The sequence below is a fragment of the Quercus lobata genome, chromosome 1 (assembly GCF_001633185.2).
Source record: "Quercus lobata isolate SW786 chromosome 1, ValleyOak3.0 Primary Assembly, whole genome shotgun sequence".
Lineage (NCBI taxonomy): Eukaryota > Viridiplantae > Streptophyta > Magnoliopsida > Fagales > Fagaceae > Quercus > Quercus lobata.
In genome coordinates, this window is record NC_044904.1 from 38,343,447 (window position 1) to 38,362,085 (window position 18,639).

General features: G+C 35.4%; 1 protein-coding gene across 1 annotated transcript; it reads left to right on the top strand.

The window, feature by feature from the left end:
• Window positions 1-12,943: 12,943 nt before the first annotated feature.
• On the top strand, window positions 12,944-18,412 carry LOC115989609 (O-glucosyltransferase rumi homolog). Its single transcript, XM_031113393.1, has 6 exons — window positions 12,944-13,128; window positions 13,244-13,821; window positions 15,333-15,522; window positions 15,653-15,717; window positions 16,379-16,589; window positions 17,795-18,412. The coding sequence occupies exons 1-6, from the start codon at window positions 13,036-13,038 to the stop codon at window positions 18,140-18,142; spliced, it is 1,485 nt and encodes a 494-aa protein (XP_030969253.1). The 5' UTR covers window positions 12,944-13,035; the 3' UTR covers window positions 18,143-18,412.
• The last annotated feature ends 227 nt before the right edge of the window (window positions 18,413-18,639 follow it).

The window sequence follows — 18,639 nt, forward strand, 5'->3', positions numbered from 1 at the left end:
GTTTCAAGAAATGTTATAGGTGTGATGCTTATGGAGCCAAATTCCCTGCTTTGCTTCACTTTGTTAAAAAAACATAAAATACCTTGGATATTAAAATGGCAATATGAAAAAGAAGGTGATGTTCTCTCTAGACATTGGTATGTAAAATGGTGGGGCAAATTCCCTCACACTCAACGTATTATTGCTACTATTTCCAGAGAATTTTCATCTGCTGCTGCTTTGCCCATTGCCAAGGATCATTCCCTAGTTCAAACCCCTGCCCCTGCTGATGCTCCCTCTTCTTCTTCCAACAAGAATGTTAAGCCTCCAGCAAAGAATAAGAGCTCTCCTATTGACAATTTGAGAAAAAATCCTGATGCTCTTCTGGCTTTACTCAAATGGGCAGAAGAAGCTGTTGCTAATCAAGAAGAATCCAAAGCCTCTTCAGAAGAATCTGTTGCCCATAACCCCTATTTTCCATATGATCAGGAGCTGTTTGGACATGATGAGGATAACACTCCAGATCTTCAAGAAGAATGAGCTTGTTTGTCTGGTTTGCACAAAGGCCAAAAATGCTACACTGTTTACTTACTGGTGAAATTCCACTATTATTTTCCACTTCTGATGATAATGTTCTAAAAAGATGATTCTCCATGTTTCACGTGACTTTTAGTCACACCAAGATTGCTTTCAGCAAACTATTACTGTTAACTTTTACTTTTCACTGTTAACTTTTACTGTTCACAAGTAGTGTTTACTCGAAACTTTGCCTATTTAAGGGGGGTTGTCCCTTAAGGGGTTTTTAACTCAAGTTTACTTCAGATTTCTCTTCCCTTAGAACTTCTTCCCTTAGGAAGCCTTCTTAGAAAGAGAATTCACCCTACTTCCACTACTACTACCTTGTTCAACCTTGTTCACTACAAACTTTGTAACTCTACAGACCTTGTAACTAGGACTAGTTCAAACTTTGTAACTGTTAACTTGTACTGTTGAGATCTTGTATTCACTATTACTGTAAGTGTTTATCCTACTTTCAATAACAAGTATTTTCAGTTTTATGTTCATTGTTCTATTTGTTGCTACCGCCACTTTGGACGAATTACCGCCATAACGGACGGTTCTAAATTGCTTTCATTTACTTTGATTTATTTTCATATATACTTGGTTGGTTCTACTACCTTATAATTGTTCTACTTTCAAGTTATTTATTTTCTTGTTACATACATTATTTTTCACTACAATATTACTGTGCTTCTGTCTCTTCCCTTTAGCAGTGTGTCCCCTTCCCCCTTTATGGTATATATATATATATATATTTATTTATTTATTAAAGTAATGTTGATGTGTAAAATTGTGGAGAGGTCAAAGGCTTTGGTTTTATATATATATATATATATATATATAGATAAGTTGCTCAATTTGCATTGGGAGAGGAACTTGAAGGAAGTCTAATGTCCAAGTATGATTATTTTGCAAAGAGCTGACTAAACGCTGTTCTTCGTATGGCATTAGGGGCCCTTCAATGCGACTCCGAAGGGTGCCCCCAGGGATCCAAAGATCCTCCCACACCTGAATATTTTGACTGTCCCCTAAGATCCATTTCATACCACGCCATAACCATTGTATTCCTTCATGTAGGACTAATTATGAGTGAAGTGCATAAAGGTGAATGTGGTCCCCATATGAATGGTTGAATCATAATTTTAAAAACCGGATTGGACTTAATAGTTCAACCAAGAACCAAACCTTCAACCAGTCCAATGAAAATCATAAAAATAGATAGTTTAACAGTGAAAACTGCCAATTCAACCGGTAAAAACGACCACAAGGAACTAGTTTGCCAAGCCCTACCACGAGTAAAGATACTGAGAATTGGATACTATTGGACCATGATGGAAGCTGACTGTGAGAAGTTTGCCAAGACCAGCCACAAGGAACTAGTTTGTCAAGACCTTTTATGGCATATACATACATAGTTACATACATATATAAAAGGTAAATAGAGTTTAAACTTTAAATCCCTTACCTAATATATTTAAAATCCATATTATCACTAATTTCATCCAAGCAATTAGTACAAAATTTGGACAATTAATTTTCTGTTAGGTGGAATTTCTAATAAAATTAGAGATACAAATTTCCAAATCAGCATACTGACTCACACATGGATTCATCACAATATGTAATTTATTTTTGGGTGAATTACACATTTGGTCTCTAACTTTTGAGTTGTATATCAATTTGGTTTCTAACATTTCAAATGTGTTAGTTTAGTCTCTAACATTTTACTGTTGTGTCAAAATGGTCCATGCCGTTAAATGGTGGATGAAAATGATGACTTGGCTAATGGTGATATTAAAATATCATATTTTATACCATGTAAGCTGCAACATATCCTTAATTAAAAAAAAAAAAAAGAAGATTTAGCTTATATTGATCTTCATTACGAGAAACTAAAGATTAGAAAATTTTCTTTTTCTCTACTTTTCTTTTCCTTTGCTTTCTCGAGAACCAAACATGGTTTAATTTAATACTAAGTTGAGTTTTGAATTTTGGGTTCCAAATCAATTACTTCTCTCAAATATTAATAACAACACCAGCTATAACCTCTTTTAAAGAAGAACGAAAAAAGAAAAGAAAAAAAGAAACACTAACGAACAACTCTATCATGCGATAAATAGATGAAACTAACCACAAATAATAATAACATAACGAAGAAAAAAGACCGCGAGAGATTTGGGATTTTGCACAAACGAAGATAAAGAGAGATTGGGCCTGTAACAAACCCGAGACGCTAATTGGACTAGAATGAATCAAGGCGTCCTAACTCCTAATTATCTTTCTGGGAAAAGAAGGAATGATGAGAGATAAGAGTAGTAATTATTTAGGATTGATTTTGGGGATAAGAAATTGGGGGAAATATTAAAAAAAGAGACAAAAAGCGTTATGGTTTCTTTAAATTCATTAAAGCCTTTAGCCCTTCCTCTGTAGGGAAAGCATTGTTGCTTGTATTGATACTCAAGTTGCTTTGAATCTTCAATCTTACCAAATCCTTAATGGCCCATTTCCCTTTGGATTGAGGGGGAGTAGAGTACTCTCCCTCCCTCCCCTCTCAATCCAAACAAGCCCTAAGAGTACACAAGTCTCTCTTTTAAGGGGAACACATTCCACCAAGAAATTGCCATCGCGGGCCCTGGTGATTATTGCTAATGTTGCTTTCTAATTACCAACTCCAAACCGCTTGAGGACTTGGAGTTTTGTGAGAGAAGCTATCCCCCTGGGCATGTCATCTAGCAAGTAATACTATGAGTTGAGTTTTGAATTCGGGATATTTAGCCCATGTTGGTTCTTGAGAATTCAAAGGAAAAGAAAAGTATAGAAAATGAAAATTTCTAATCTTTAGATTCTGGTAATGAAGATCAATATAAGCTAAAATAAAATATATTTTTTTAATTATTTTTTACGTCGGGGACCATTTTGACACAATACCAAAATGTTATAGACTAAACTAACACATTTAAAATGTTATGGACCAAATTAAAATACAACTTAAAAGTTAGAGATCAAATATATAGTTTACTCCTTTATTTTTTTAATTACCCACGTGTGAAGTAATAGACTATTTTAGAAATGTTGTGAAATTGTTATAAATTTTTGTTGGGTCTCAAGAAAAACTATGAAATTTCACAATACTTTGTAAGGATAATAAGGCATTCTAAGAAGACATTGTAATACCCCTAACATTTAACTATGGTTCTTAGGCAATCTATCTTGATAATGAAAATTAAAGCCCTTACCTAATATAATTAGAAAATTAAAACTTGTAGAATCATTTGAAGGGAATAAACCCGAAATTCCCAACCTGTGAGAAACAAAAAAAATAGAGAAAACACATGCCAAAGAAAAACAATCACACACACAAGACAATATTTGTGTGGTTCGGCAATTTGCCTACGTCCATGAAGTTGCAGGGATTTCACTATTATCAGGGGAAAAATTACAAAGGTGCGGCAATACAGTGTTCAAGTCTATCAAGAACAACAACAATAATAATAAAACCCTAATCACCAAAAAACGGTTTTTACATCCTGAACTCTGGCTTGGGCCATGGACTAAGCTTTAGTAAATCTCTCATTAAAAAAAAACCATGCAACATTATTTGGGTCAGGGCGGGTCGTCAACCCGATCAAACACAACTAGGCTCCACAAAGCCCAACAAATCTCCCACTTGGAGACTAGTTTAATCACCAACATCAACCGCAATCCTCCAAAACACAATCCCTCATCCTTGCAACTCATCCTCCTCTCCTCAAGCTAGAAGGCCAACCGAAGCTACACACAGCTTCAGCTTCTGAATAGTGACACCCTTAGTCAACATGTCTGCCGGGTTCATAGATCCACAAATATTCTCAAGTATTACCAGCTTATCTTCAACAAGGTAATGGATAAAGTGGTATTTTGTCTGTATATGCTTCGACTTTGAATGAAAAACCGAATTTTTGGCAAGAAAGATTGCACTCTGACTGTCACTGTGTAGAATGCCCATCTCCTGCTTCTTACCCAATTCATCTAAGAAACCATGTAGCCAAATCATCTCCTTTCCAGCTTCAGTTGCTGTAACATACTTAGTTTCTGTAGTAGACAAAGTAACAATCTTTTGTAGATTTGAAGTCTATGATATAGTTGTACCACCCAGGGTAAAAACAAACCCAGTAGTACTCTTTCTACTATCAATATCACCAGCAAAATCATCATCTACATAACCCTGCAGTTTCAAACTTGCACCTGTGAAGCAAATACATGTATTTGATGAACCCTTCAAATATCTCAGAATCCACTTGACTACCTCCCAATATTGTTTTCCAGGCCTACTCATGAATCTGCTCACAACTCCCACTGCATGTGCAATGTTTGGCCTTGTACACACCATAGCATACATCAAGCTGCCAATAGTTGAGGCATATGGCACCTTACTCATATAGTTCCTTTCTTCTTCTGTCTTTGGTGACTGTTCTTTGCTTAATTTGAAATGACTACCCAAGGGTGTGTTCATTGGTTTAGCGTCATTTATATTGAATCTACTGAGAACTTTCTTTACATACTCTGACTGTGAAAGTTTCAATGTACCATTAGCCTTGTCTCTAATGATTCTCATACCAAGGATTTGCTTTGCAGCTCCCAAATCCTTCACTGCAAACTATTTGGACAATTGCTTCTTCAGATTATTAATCTCCTCAATGCTAGACCTTGCAATAAGCATATCATCCACATACAACAGTAATATGATGTAAGAATTATAAAAAAACTTAACATAGCAACAATGATCAGCTTCACATCTCTTGAACCCAATTCTATGCATAAAACTGTCGAATTTTTTGTACCACTGTCTTGGAGCTTGTTTTAGGCCATACAAGCTCTTTCTCAATTTGCAGACTAGATTCTCTTGTCCCTGAACAATAAACCCTTCTGGTTAAATCATGTAAAGGTCTTCCTCCAAGTCACCATGAAGGAATGCCGTCTTCACATCTAATTGCTCAAGATGTACATTTTCTGCAGCCACCATTCCCAGTACCAATCTAATTGTTGACATCTTCACAACTGAAGAAAATATCTTTGTGTAGTCAATGCCTTCCTTCTGCTGGAACCTTTTAACAACTAATCTGGCCTTGTAATGTTTGCTACCATCATGCTCATTCTTTATTTTGTATAACCACTTATTGTGCAAAACCTTCTTTCCTATTGGCAATTCAGTTAGTTCTCATGTCTGATTCCCCAACAAGGAATCTATCTCATCCTTCATGGCTAACTCCCACTTGTTTGAATTCTCATCTTGCAAGGCTTCATCATAACACTCTGGCACACCACCATCAGTCAACAGGAGATAATTTAGAGCGAGTGAATAATGCTATGGAGGTCTAATGTTCCTAGAAAATCTACGGACTTCAGCTACAGGTGTACTCAGATCTACCTGTGAATTTACATTCTTCTTATCTTCTTCACCCCTTTTCTGGATAATATTTTCAGTCAATTCATCTAACTTAACAAACTCAGATTTCTTTTGATCTATCTCTGTAACATCTGACACTACAGTTGACCTGTCCTTGTACATAACCTATTCATTAAATATCACATTTCTACTTCTGATAATTTTTCTATTTTGTTCATCCCAAAACCTATAGCCAAATTTCTCATCTCTATAGCCAATGAAAAAATATATTTTAGACTTTGCATCAAGTTTACTATGAGCATCATAATCAATATGAACATAAGAAATACAACCAAAAACTTTTAAATGTGAAAACTTTACCTCTTTACCACTCAAAACCTCCTCAAGAAGTCTAAACTCCATGGGAACTGATGGTCCTCGATTTATTAGGTAAGCTGCAGTGCTAACAGCGTCAGTCCAGAAAGTTTTTGGTAGTCCAACATATAACCTTATACTCCAAGTATGCTCATTGAGAGTTCTGTTCATGCGCTCAGCCACACAATTCTGCTGTGGTGTCCCAGGAATGGTCTTCTCCATCTTAATTCCCTGTGCAGCACAATACTCACTAAACCCTCCATTTATGTATTCTCCTCCATTATCTGACCTCAAATCTGTTTTTGTCTCAACCATGGCATTCCACTTCTTAAAAGTTTCAAATACATCAGATTTATTTTTCAGAAAATAAACCTATACCTTTCTGCTTGAGTCATCAATGAAAGTGATGTAGTACCTTGAACCTCCAAGGGATGCAACCGGAGAAGGCCCCCACAAATTAGTGTGTACTAACTCCAATTTTTCAGCCTTCGGTGTCCTGCCAGTTTTCAAGAAGCTCACCCTTTTCTGCTTTCCTAAGATGCAGCTTTCACACATGTCAAAATCAATAGACTTCAATTTTGGTAGTTTTCCTTTTGACAACAACATCTTTATCCCTTTCTCACTCATGTGACCAAGTCTGCGATGCCATAGGCTTGTATCAGTACTTACATTAGCAACTGTAATTGTGTCTCTTAGACTTGAAGTCATATATAGAGTACCAGTCTTCTTTCCACGAGCCAATACCTTAGCTCCCTTTGTAACCTTCCAAGTATCACCAACAAATAGTATTGTATGTCCTTTATCATCAAGTTGTCCAACAGAAATCAGATTCCTCCTCAGGTCAGGAATATGTCGAACTTTCTCCAGTAACCAAATAGACCCATTGGGTAACAATATCCAGACATCTCCTATACCTACAACATCCAAGGTTGAACCATTAACCAAATACACCTTACCAAAATCACCTGCAACATAATTCTGTATGATTTCTCGGTGTGGAGTGGTATGAAACGAAGTTCTTGAGTCCAAAACCCAATCATAAAGTGGATTGTCTACTACAGGAAGTAATGCATCATGTACCTCTTCTGTGACAACATTAGCAGAATCATCTTCATTATTCTTCTTAGGACTTTTGCATTGCCTCCTAAAGTGACATGTTTTCCCACAGTTCCAGCATTGTACTTGTCGGCCTGATCTAGATTTACTTCTGTTCCGATTAGAATTTCTGAATTTTGATTTGCCCCGATTTGAATTTCTGTCATTACCTCTGCCTTTTGTCTCAAGGTTTAGGGCAGAACCAGATCTTGAGGTTTCACCTGCATCTCTTCTGCAAATCTCCTCAGTCAGAATTAAATCTCATATATCATTGTACTTGAGTTTTTCATTTCCTATAGAATTGCTTACTGCCATCCTCATTGCCTCTCAACTGTTTGGTAAAGAAGCCAAGACGATCAGAGCACGAATCTCATCATCAGAGTCAATTTCTATAGACGACAATTGATTTGTGATAGTATTAAATTCGTTCAGATGTTGTGCTACTGATGCATTCTCTGCCATCTTCAAATTGAATAGTTTCTTCATCAGATGCACATTGTTTTTTGTTGACGACTTTTCATACATACCAGACAAAGCCTTCATTAGATTTGTTGTGGTCTTCTCCTTTACAACATTGTATGCAACAGACGTAGACAGAATTAACCTGATAACTCCTAGTACCTGTCTGTCAAGAAAAGCCCATTCCTTAGCTTTCATAGTCTCAGGTTTTGTCCCCAAAAGAGGCAGATGCAATTTCCTTCCATAGAGATGATCTTTAATCTGCATCCTCCAATACATAAAGTCTGTGCCATAAAATTTTTCAATTCCAGACGCCTTTCTTGCTTCCTTTGCCATTGCTCTCATTCAAACCTAAACCCTAGGCTTTGATACCAGTTATAGGGAGTAAACCCGAAATTCTCAACCTATGAGAAACAAAAAAATAGAGAAAACATAAGCCAAAGAAAAACAATCACACACACAAGACAATATTTATGTGGTTCGGCAATTTGCCTACGTCCACAGAGTTGCAGGGATTTCACTATTATCAAGGAAAAAATTACAAAAGTGCAGCAGTATAGTGTTCAAGTCAATCAAGAACAACGACAATAATAATAAAACCCTAATCACCAAAAAAAGGTTTTTACATCTTGAACTCTGGCTTGGGCCTGTCGATCTAAGCCTTTGCTTCATGGACTAAGCCTCAGTAAATCTCCCATTAAAAAAAAAACCACGCAACATTATTTGGGTTAGGGCGGGTCGTCAACCGGATCAAACACAATTAGGCTCCATAAAGCCAACATCATTCTCATTAAGGCTTTGTAACCTAATATAATCATAACAGTAAACCTCATAAATCTTACCAAAAAAAAAAGTAGTAAACCTCATACGAAAAATGCTAAAGTCACAAACTATTTTACAAACTACTGATATGATGAGTGGTTATTAGTAAGTAAAAAGTGATGTTAGTGAAGACCCATATGAAAACCAATAAGAATTTGTCACATCAATAATTTGTAAAAATGTTGTAAAAATAGTTTATGGTTGTGGCATCATTAAAACTTTATTACCTATATAATCATAAAATTAAAATTGGAATGTTATGATAAAATTTGTGAATAACATGTTAAGTGTATTAAAAGTTATGCAAAAGACTTGTAACTTAATTGATTGGTACCTCTTGATCTTTTCCAATGAGACATCCAGAGTTCAAGTTTTCTACACAATTGTTGAATTATTTAAAAAAATAAAAAAATAAAGGTATATAAAACTTTACGATGAAACTTTCATGTATTCACCTTTATTCTTTTGTTTGCAAAAATCTAAAATGGCACAATATAAAGCCCTAAGTGACAAAAATTTATAATTTCCATTATCGTTATATTGGATAATAATTTGTTCTATAGACTAGAGAAGGGGAGGTAACTTGTTATCATTATTTTTATTTTTGTTTTTATTTTCTTTGGTCATGATAAAATAGAGTTTCAATTTCATATCTCAATATCACCTAAAGACCTAAGGGACGAAAGTCTATAATTTCCGTTATCATTATATTGGATAATTCTTGATTCTATAGACTAGAAGAATGAGGGGTAACTTTTTTATTATTTTTATATTTATTATCTGTAGTCATGATAAAATAGTGTTTCAATTTCATATCTCAATATGATTCTTTAAAAAAAAAAAAAAACTCACATCTCATTATAGTACAAATTGTGTATCATATTTGTTTACCACAATTATATTCATTCATAATTCTGCTTAGTGGATTTTTTTTAGTCATCATTTTGTTCCCCCATTGGTAGCACGAGTGCTAACCCATAATGAGGCACACAAGACACCTAAGCCAATAAATCATAGGTTTTTTTTTTTTTTTTTTTTTTTTTTTTTTTAATTTCTTGAGAGATATGATAATATTTCAAACATATGCTGCTCCATGATGATTATAATTTATCATCAGGCCAAATATCAATTAGTTTTTTTTATGTAAGTGAAGATTGAACTCTAGATATCTTATTCGATGAGAAGAGATTTTACAAGTTGAGATAATTGGAACTCACAGTTTATTGCTATTTTTCTTAAATTTTCCCCTCTGTGGATTCTAGTTGGCTTAACTAGTAAAGTTTCTTGTTGTCTAATAAGAGATTTAAATTTGTCTTATTCTTAATAAAGTTACAATTTTCTCATAAAAAAAATAAAAATAAAAATAAAAATAAAAATAAAAATAAAAATAAAAGAGATATGATGTTTGAACCTCACCTACACATAAAACCAATTGGCGTCTTGGACTTGATAATAAAGAACAATCATCATAGAACTGATGTCATAAGTTAAAATTCTATTGTATTTAATTTTTTTTTTTTAAATCTTTAAACATATGTCATCACTTACATAATTTTATTAAGCTTTTTATTCTATAAAAATGCTAAGGATAATATAAAAATTAAAGACAAACACTATTTATACTTGTTAGTGCATTTTAAATTAAATTATATAAGAACCTGATTTGAGTCCCTAGTTAAAAAGATAGATGGACTTAGGCCCAAAAAACCCAAAACAATGAATTTGTAAAGAGTGGGTTGGAAAACTGGGCTAAAATGAGTTGGACAACAAATAAAGTTGATTCAAATGATAAGAACAGAAAGATAGATTGATTTAGCCCAAAGAAAATCGTCATTGGCATAGTCGGAGGAGATCAGCACTTATATATTCCTACTAAGTTTGATTACAAATTTGGTTCCTAAATGCTATAGTGTTCCTCTCTTGATTTTTCGATCCTCTTTTCTCAGGAGCCTCTTACATTATATATCTCCCTTTTAATGATTTTGGCCCTCCATTTGTTGATCATTTAGGCCACTACTTGAATGCTTGTTCCATCGGACACCCTCTCTGCCCTCTGTGAGTTGAGATAGCCAAGACAGCACTGTTCAGGGGTCTTCTCCACATAAATGTTGCCAGAGAGTTAGTTGCAGAGCATTCAATGCGATGGTAGCAGCTTTTCCTTAGATATTTCCTAGCTCCTATCCTACCTGTATGTTCATAGTACATATCTTTATCAATAGGACCTCCTGGGATGTCACCCTGGATGACAGGAGACATGTCTTGATCTTCGTTGCGTTTAGCCGAGGGGATATTCCTCCTTAGACAACCTCTCCCAACCTCTACAGTCATAGTTTGCTCGTGGAGTTTGAAGTATTATGCAATTTTTGCTATTGGTCCATTCTCAGACCATTGTGCCTCCTTAGACAAGGCCCAAGGTCCAACATGTATTTGGGCCTACGTCCCCACAACCTAAATTAATTGAAGATTAATAAAGAGATAAGTTATAGTGGAATTTGTTAAAGAAAAAGTTAACCTATGTGTAAGTTAAATTAAATTAATTAAGAGGAGTTATCTAAACTAATAAATAACATGAAGGTTATGAGAATGATTGGAAGACTATATATATGGCTATGCTACAGACTGATTTTATAATCAAGAGTGAATGAAGAGAAATAGTTAAAGTAAAGAGTGTTGTGTGAGAGAGAGTGAATTCAATAATACTCCTAAATACTTAAGATTTTGGGCCAAAGAAAGATGTTTCTTTTGGTGGAGCTTTGAGCTCAACCACTTATGCAGAGTTGGTCCGAACTACACAACGAACTGTTGTATCTTGAAGGGAACAAGTCAGAAGTGAATTTCTGCTGCATTAGTTTCTAAGCTTTGCCAACCACAAAGGGCTTGAATCTCCTTAAAGAAAGTGAGATTTTCGTGCCTCAATCCGACGTTGTTCATTTATATTTATATTTTTATTGTAATCAAAATATCATTTTATTGGTAATTTCTTAACAATGCCTTTTGAGTTTTGGGGTACTTTTTTTTATTTTATTTTTTACCATAAAAACTTGCAACTTACAATATTGAGTATTATAATAATATCAACGTGTGCTTTTCATCAATCTACGTTAAAATCTTGTTGTTAGCCCATTCCATAATGATGTCATTTTCAACAAGTTAATAATAAAAATGTGATGGACCATATTAAAAGAGATACATCGACATTATTTTAATAGTTGATGAAAAAAATTGTAAACTTAAAAAGGAAAGAGATTGATGTATAATGGACCTCCAAAATTAAAATGTAAGAACTTTTTTTTTTGTTAAGAGAAAAAAGGAATATGTCTAAAATGAGAGAGAATAAAAAGATTGATGTATAAGCGTAAGCAACTTCAAAATTAAAAGTACAAAATTTAACCTAAATTAAGAAGTAAGAACTTTTTTGTTAATAGAAAAAAAGGAATATGCCTAAAAGGAGAGAGAGAGACTCGGTGCAAGGTACCATGATACTATCCAACATTCCAACTTGTTTAAAACTAACAATAAGTTTAGATTCATCTAAAAAAAAAGTTTAGATTTCTTTATTTTAACATCAAGTCTAAGAAAAATTATATGGTCTTGATGGTGGATTACGTCACTTATTCATCATTCTACTAAAAACTTTTACCTATTTAAAATTGCTGAATTAGTTTAAAAAGGAAATTAGTTTTTATTTAAAATTTTTTTTATCATAAACTAACTCAGCAATTTTAAACAGGTAAAATTTTTTTAATAGAATTTTTAACAAGTGTTGTGGTCCATTATGAGAACCAATAATTTCTCCAAGTCTAGACATACAACAAAATTCACAACTAATATTGTTAAAAAGAAGTTACAAGATTTGTTGTTTGGAAGTTACCATAAAAAACAACATTCAAATTTTGAATCCATACTCTTCGTCAATTATTATATAATATAAACTTTACTGTTATTAATGAAAAAGTCTAAAAACACAAAAAATTTGACTCATTTATTAATAGTTAATGAAAAGATATATTAATATTGAATTTAAATGAGAACCACTAAAAACTTCCAACCTAACCTCAAAAAAGTTGTTGAATTATTGTTGTTGTCTTAAATAAGATGAGTGCGTTTGAATACCGTTTATTTTACCGAAAACTAAAAATAATAAAAAAATTACTGTTTGCCCGTGAAATACTGTTCATGGACGAAAACGCAGGGTCCAAAACAGGTCCAAAGAAAATTAGCAACGTGGAAGTCGTTAGAGACAGTGGGTCCCAACTCCCCACAGAGAAAAGGGGAATAGAGCAAGAAAATTGGCAAGTTTGAAATTGAAACAGTAAGCAAACGCAAGCAGATAGGAATAGAAATGAGAGAGAGAGAGGGGCAATGCAAGCAGAAGAGCCATGGGATTGTCCCCAAAGAACACTCCTCGCACGCCCTCCTATCTCCTCCTCCTTGTTGCTGCCTTGGCCCTCACCGCCCTCTTCCTTTACAAGGTCACACTCTTTCCATCTCTTTTATATTTAATGGTGGCATTTCATCAAGCAGGTGCTCTACGTTTTATGTTTTATTTGCTGATTGTGTTTTTCTTTCCGGCATTTCATCGAACAGGTAGACAGCTTCATTTCCCAAACCAAAACCGTCGCGGGCCACAACTTAAACCCAACGCCGTGGCACCTTTTCGAACCCAAGACCTTCAGTGAAGATAGCCGCCAAATCCGAGCCTTCAAGATCTTACATTGCTCTTACCTTACTTGTCACTCTAGCAATAACACAGTCCCCAAACGCCGCCGTTTACATTCCTCAAAATCCAGCGAGAAATGCCCAGAATTTTTCCGGTGGATCCATCAGGACCTCAAGCCCTGGGCTCGGACTGGGATCTCCGCGGCCCATTTGGCGGAGGCCCAGAAATACGCGGCTTTCCGGGTCGTGATCGTTGGTGGAAAGCTGTTCGTGGATTTGTACTACGCGTGTGTGCAAAGCCGAGCCATGTTTACTATATGGGGGTTGTTGCAGCTTCTCAAGAGGTATCCTGGGATGGTACCTGATGTGGATATTATGTTTGATTGCATGGATAAGCCTAGAATCCACCGGGCTGAGCATGAATCGATGCCGTTGCCGCTTTTTCGGTATTGTACCACTGGGGAGGACTATGACATTCCATTTCCTGATTGGTCTTTCTGGGGTTGGTAAGTATTTTTTTAGACAGAGAAAACCAAACCCTTTATTTTTTTATTTATGTTAATTTTGTTTGAACCGATGAAGCTATGGCATTATGCTCTCTTGTTCTTGTTGCTAGTATTTGTCATTTAATGTAAAATATGGCTTTGCTATATTCCCTCTTTCTTTTTTTTTTTTGATGTGAAAAAGCAACATAATATTAATAGCGATCATAAACAGTCTGGTACATCAGAGGCAATAACAGTTTCTAAGAAACTGGGGGTTTCCTCAACCCATGCCACAAAATCACTAACAAATTGAGCATGTTGAGCTAAAATATGGGCAGGCTTGTTTCCTTCCCTCCTAATATGTGAAAAATCAAAAAAGAACGAAAAGATTGAAGGTGGATCAAAAGGCCATTAAGAACATTAGCAACAGCAGGAGGGGCTTTGGAGGTTCCATGTAAACAGTTGTAGACTTGCAAATAATCTCCTCAAATATAATATTCTGAATACCAACATCTCTTGCAAAAATCACAGCTGCTTCCGTTGCCTTGGCTTCAACCTCAAGAGGGGACCCAAAGGAGCAAAAAATCGTTGGCTTAAAGCTGCCACAACCTGACCCTTATAATCACGAATAAGAACACCCATTCCAGCACTAGAAAGAATTTTAAAAGCAGCTCCATCCACATTAGCTTTGTAGACACCCGGCTCAGGAGGTAACCAACTAGTTTGGGAATGACAAACAGAAGGTATTGGAGGGTCTTGAACAGCTTGAAACTCAGAGATAAACCTGGACGCTTTGAGGATCAAATTTTCCTTTTTCTTTGGCTCTTCGCCATGTCGAATACCATTTCTATTCCTCCATATATTCCATGCAATTGCCATGAACTGAGCAAGAGAGATAGCTGATGATCCCACATCACAACCCAGCCTCCAAACCACATCAGCAAAATTCCAATGACAATCCACCAACAGATTACAAGATTCCCACACAGACCTTGAAAAGTCACAAAATAGCAGCACATGACTTGTCGTCTCACTACTCTGGCCACACTGGTCACAAACATCTGAACTGAGCACATGCCGATGGAAAAGGTTGGATTTTGTGGGTAGAATATTTTGACAAGCCCGCCAAACAAAGTTTTTAATTTTGTTCAGCACCTCAGCCAACCAAATAGTTTTCCAAATCCTGCTTTGGCTAGTATTACCAGAAGTTCCTTCTTTCTCTGCCTCTTTCATTATCATAGCAATCCAATAAGCGCTTTTAACTGTAAAAGTACCATTAGGTGTGGCAGCCCAAACTAATTTATCTGGAGGCATACGAGTACTCAAAGAGCTATATTCCCTCTTGATTGACCGTATTATTGTATAACCCCTTTAATGGTATCATACTAATGGTATGTAACATGTATGCCAAGTACTTTAATTTGCTTGCTGAGCACAAATCAGTGAACCATTTGGCAATCATTCTGATGCATTTGGAAATGGTATTAATTCGTATGTGTGAATGTCTTGAAATGAGAATGTTTCTTTTACAGGCCAGAGACAAATATAAGGCCCTGGGATGAAGAGTTCCATGATGTTAAACGAGGTTCTCAACGTCTAAGTTGGTCAAAGAAGTGGCCCCACGCATACTGGAAAGGAAATCCAGATGTTTTATCTCCTATCCGTACAGAGTTGCTGACATGTAATGACTCTAAGATGTGGGGAGCACAAATTATGCGTCAGGTGGAGTTTGAACTACCTTGTGAACCACCCTCTCCCCCCCCCCCCCCCCCTTCTTTTAGAGTTAAACATATGGATGTGATGGAATACCTAAGAGTTAATATGGACTTTGCCTTGTTACTTTACATTGCAGAATTGGGAAGAAGAAGCAAAACTTGGTTATGAGCAATCCAAACTATCGAATCAGTGTAATTACCGGTGAGTACTTCTCTTAGTAATGTCACATATTGATAGGGAATCCTCATTTTCTAATGGGCCGTTTGAGTTACTGTGTAGACTGACTTTGGTGGTTAAAGAACATAGCATAATCATCACACGGTTGTGTGTATGATTTTATATTTCCACTCGAATAAGAAGAGATGAGGAAAAGTATACATTTTATCTCCTAAGACTTTGCTTTCAAATTTTCCTTGTCCTATATATATGAAAATTGTATATGATCTAGATTATTGTCCTAATGTACCACTCAGCCTTGCACTATTGGAAAACATCAGTAAACTTGCAAAGAAGATTAACCATTCTTGTGTTGCATGTCATTCCTTTTCTTACAAAATGCCTCAATGATGATTGGGCTTTGATCGACTTCCTCTATTGTGAGTATTTTTTGAGGATGGAATTATATGGGAGTTGTTCTCATTGAAGAACTTCTTTATTCGAATTGAACTTAGACTAGGATTTTCCTTTTGTTTGGGGGGGGGGGGGGTGGCGTTGTTCCATGGCTTTCATGCAGTGTCTAGCTGTGGAGTTTCAAAATATCTCAGTACAATGTACTCTATCTACCTAATGTCCTATGATAGGATATGCTTTCATCTTGCAGTTGATCGTTTGTGTTGCTCTTTTTCCTGGATATTCTCTGCAGATATAAAATTTATGCTGAAGGGTTTGCTTGGTCTGTGAGCTTGAAGTATATTCTATCATGTGGTTCTCTTTCCCTGATAATATCCCCACAATATGAAGATTTCTTCAGTCGTGGTCTCATTCCCAAAAAAAACTATTGGCCTATCTCTCCTACCAATTTATGCCCCTCAATAAAGTTTGCTGTTGACTGGGGTAATGCACACCCATCAAAGGTATGTTTCCACTTAACGTTATTTCAGTATATCTGTCTCTTCTTGTTGGTTAATTTGCTGCCATAAAATACTGGTATCTCTACATCTGACTAGTATGGGAGTTTTTATATGTCTGGATCTTATCTGAGTCTGGCTTCATGCTTCCCAGTAGATTAAGCATGTCTGTTTGGCTAAAGTTTATAAGCCCATCTTTTAACTTTTAGCTTTTATGTGCAATTTTTTAAAACCTTATTTATTCTTACTTTTTCTCACTTATTATCTAGTTTTTAGCTAAAAGTACTGTAAATAAAAGGTCAAAGTCAAAGTCAAATAAGTAGGTGACTCATGTGAGACCCGCATATAGTAGGAAAATAATCAAAAATGAAATAAAATAAGTAGTTGACTCATGTGGGACCCGCAAATAGTAGGAAAAATAAGCAATAAGCTGCTTTATAAGTGCATTCCAAACAAACACTAACAAGTAACAACATTTAATCGCAATATTTGTAGTAATGAATAGTACCGGTAGTTGGTAGTAGCACTACAAGTACTGGTACTTCTTGTAGCTTAATGATGTGATTCTCTTCAAGCTTCATGGTATACCACACTTAACTAACTAGTAAGAAGAACAACAGTGAAAATGATAAATGATGACTACAGCGAGATGACCACAGGAACAACATTGCATTTAGTAGTACAAAACTATTAACTATTTTTTGATAGTCATGCCAAGAAAAGGTATAAGTTTGTAAACATTTCATTGAAAATGCAATGGGAACTTTCATTTGCAGTATTTTTCAAAGACTATCATTATATGCTTTATATAAAGTATGATGTTTACAAGGGTGACCATTTTTAGCAATTCACTCTCTCTTACACCATGCTTTCTTATGTGTTGCAACTCACTTTTCTGCAAGATTTGGTACTGCCATATATTCTTAACAACTAGAGTGATAATTTTTGCTTTTAGCTCAGCTCGGTTCAAACTAAAAATAGAGAAAAGAAAGTTTAGTAACTGGTATGGAATGCCAAATCGATCAATCCTATTTTCAGCCACTTTGCTGAGATACCAAAAATCAGTTTTCATCAGTTTATGGCTAAATTGGTTTACCTAGTTTTGTGTTCATAATATTTTTGCTTATGAATTAAGGGTCAAATGTTAGCAACATATTTTCTAATGTTGTATATATCTGTTTGTTTATGTGTATATAAATATGGCTGATCAGGCTAAGGTAATAGGCAAAAAAGCGCAGAATTTGATGGAATCCTTAAGTATGGATAGGGTCTATGATTACATGTTTCACCTCATCACGGAGTACTCAAAGCTGCAGGACTTCAAGCCAGTCCCACCATCTTCTGCTCAAGAAGTGTGTCCTGAATCACTGCTTTGCTTCGCTGATGAGAAGCAGAGGCAGTTCCTGGAAAAATCAACTGTCTTTCCTTCACAAGTACCACCATGCACCCTCCAGCATGCTAATAGTAATCTCATCAAGAGCTGGATTGAACAGAAAAAGAAAAACATCAAAGATGTGGAAGATATGGAGAAGGTGAAAGCAGAGAGACGTGCAAATTAGGATGCATGGCGTGGTGGTTATGAAGTTAAATTAAAATTTGTAGGTTTTTTCACTAATTATTTTTTTAAGTAGCAATGCACTCAAGTCACTCATTTCCATGTATACTAGGAATGCGAGGAAAAAAATCTGATTGTGTGTAGGTATCCTCCTAAGCACCTTAGTTTTTCTTTAGGATAATTATGCTAACCCACCTATGGTTTGAGGTGGTAGCCATTTGTTTATGTTGTTTAGAAAGTATCGCTTTACTTATCTAAGATTAGTTTTTTATAAGTACCATATCTCATCTCATTGTTTACCGTTAAAGAAACGGTTAAAACACATCAAAACATAAAAGAAAAGCATAGAGAATGCTCAGTGAAAGAGAAAGTAAACACTTGGGTCTGTAATTAATCCGCTGCTTCATCTAATCTCTTTTGATATTCTCCATAAATCCAAGCTTTTCGATCATCTACCTCAAAAATTTGCCTAGAATTTGAGTGTTTGAAGTTTAATTTAAG

Coding starts and splice junctions, on each gene's coding strand:
- LOC115989609 (XM_031113393.1), top strand. CDS start 13,036: ATGGGATTGTCCCCAAAGAACACTCCTCGCACGCCCTCCTATCTCCTC. Junction 13,822..15,332: donor GATTGGTCTTTCTGGGGTTG/GTAAGTATTTTT, acceptor TTTCTTTTACAG/GCCAGAGACAAATATAAGGC. Junction 15,523..15,652: donor GAGCACAAATTATGCGTCAG/GTGGAGTTTGAA, acceptor TTTACATTGCAG/AATTGGGAAGAAGAAGCAAA.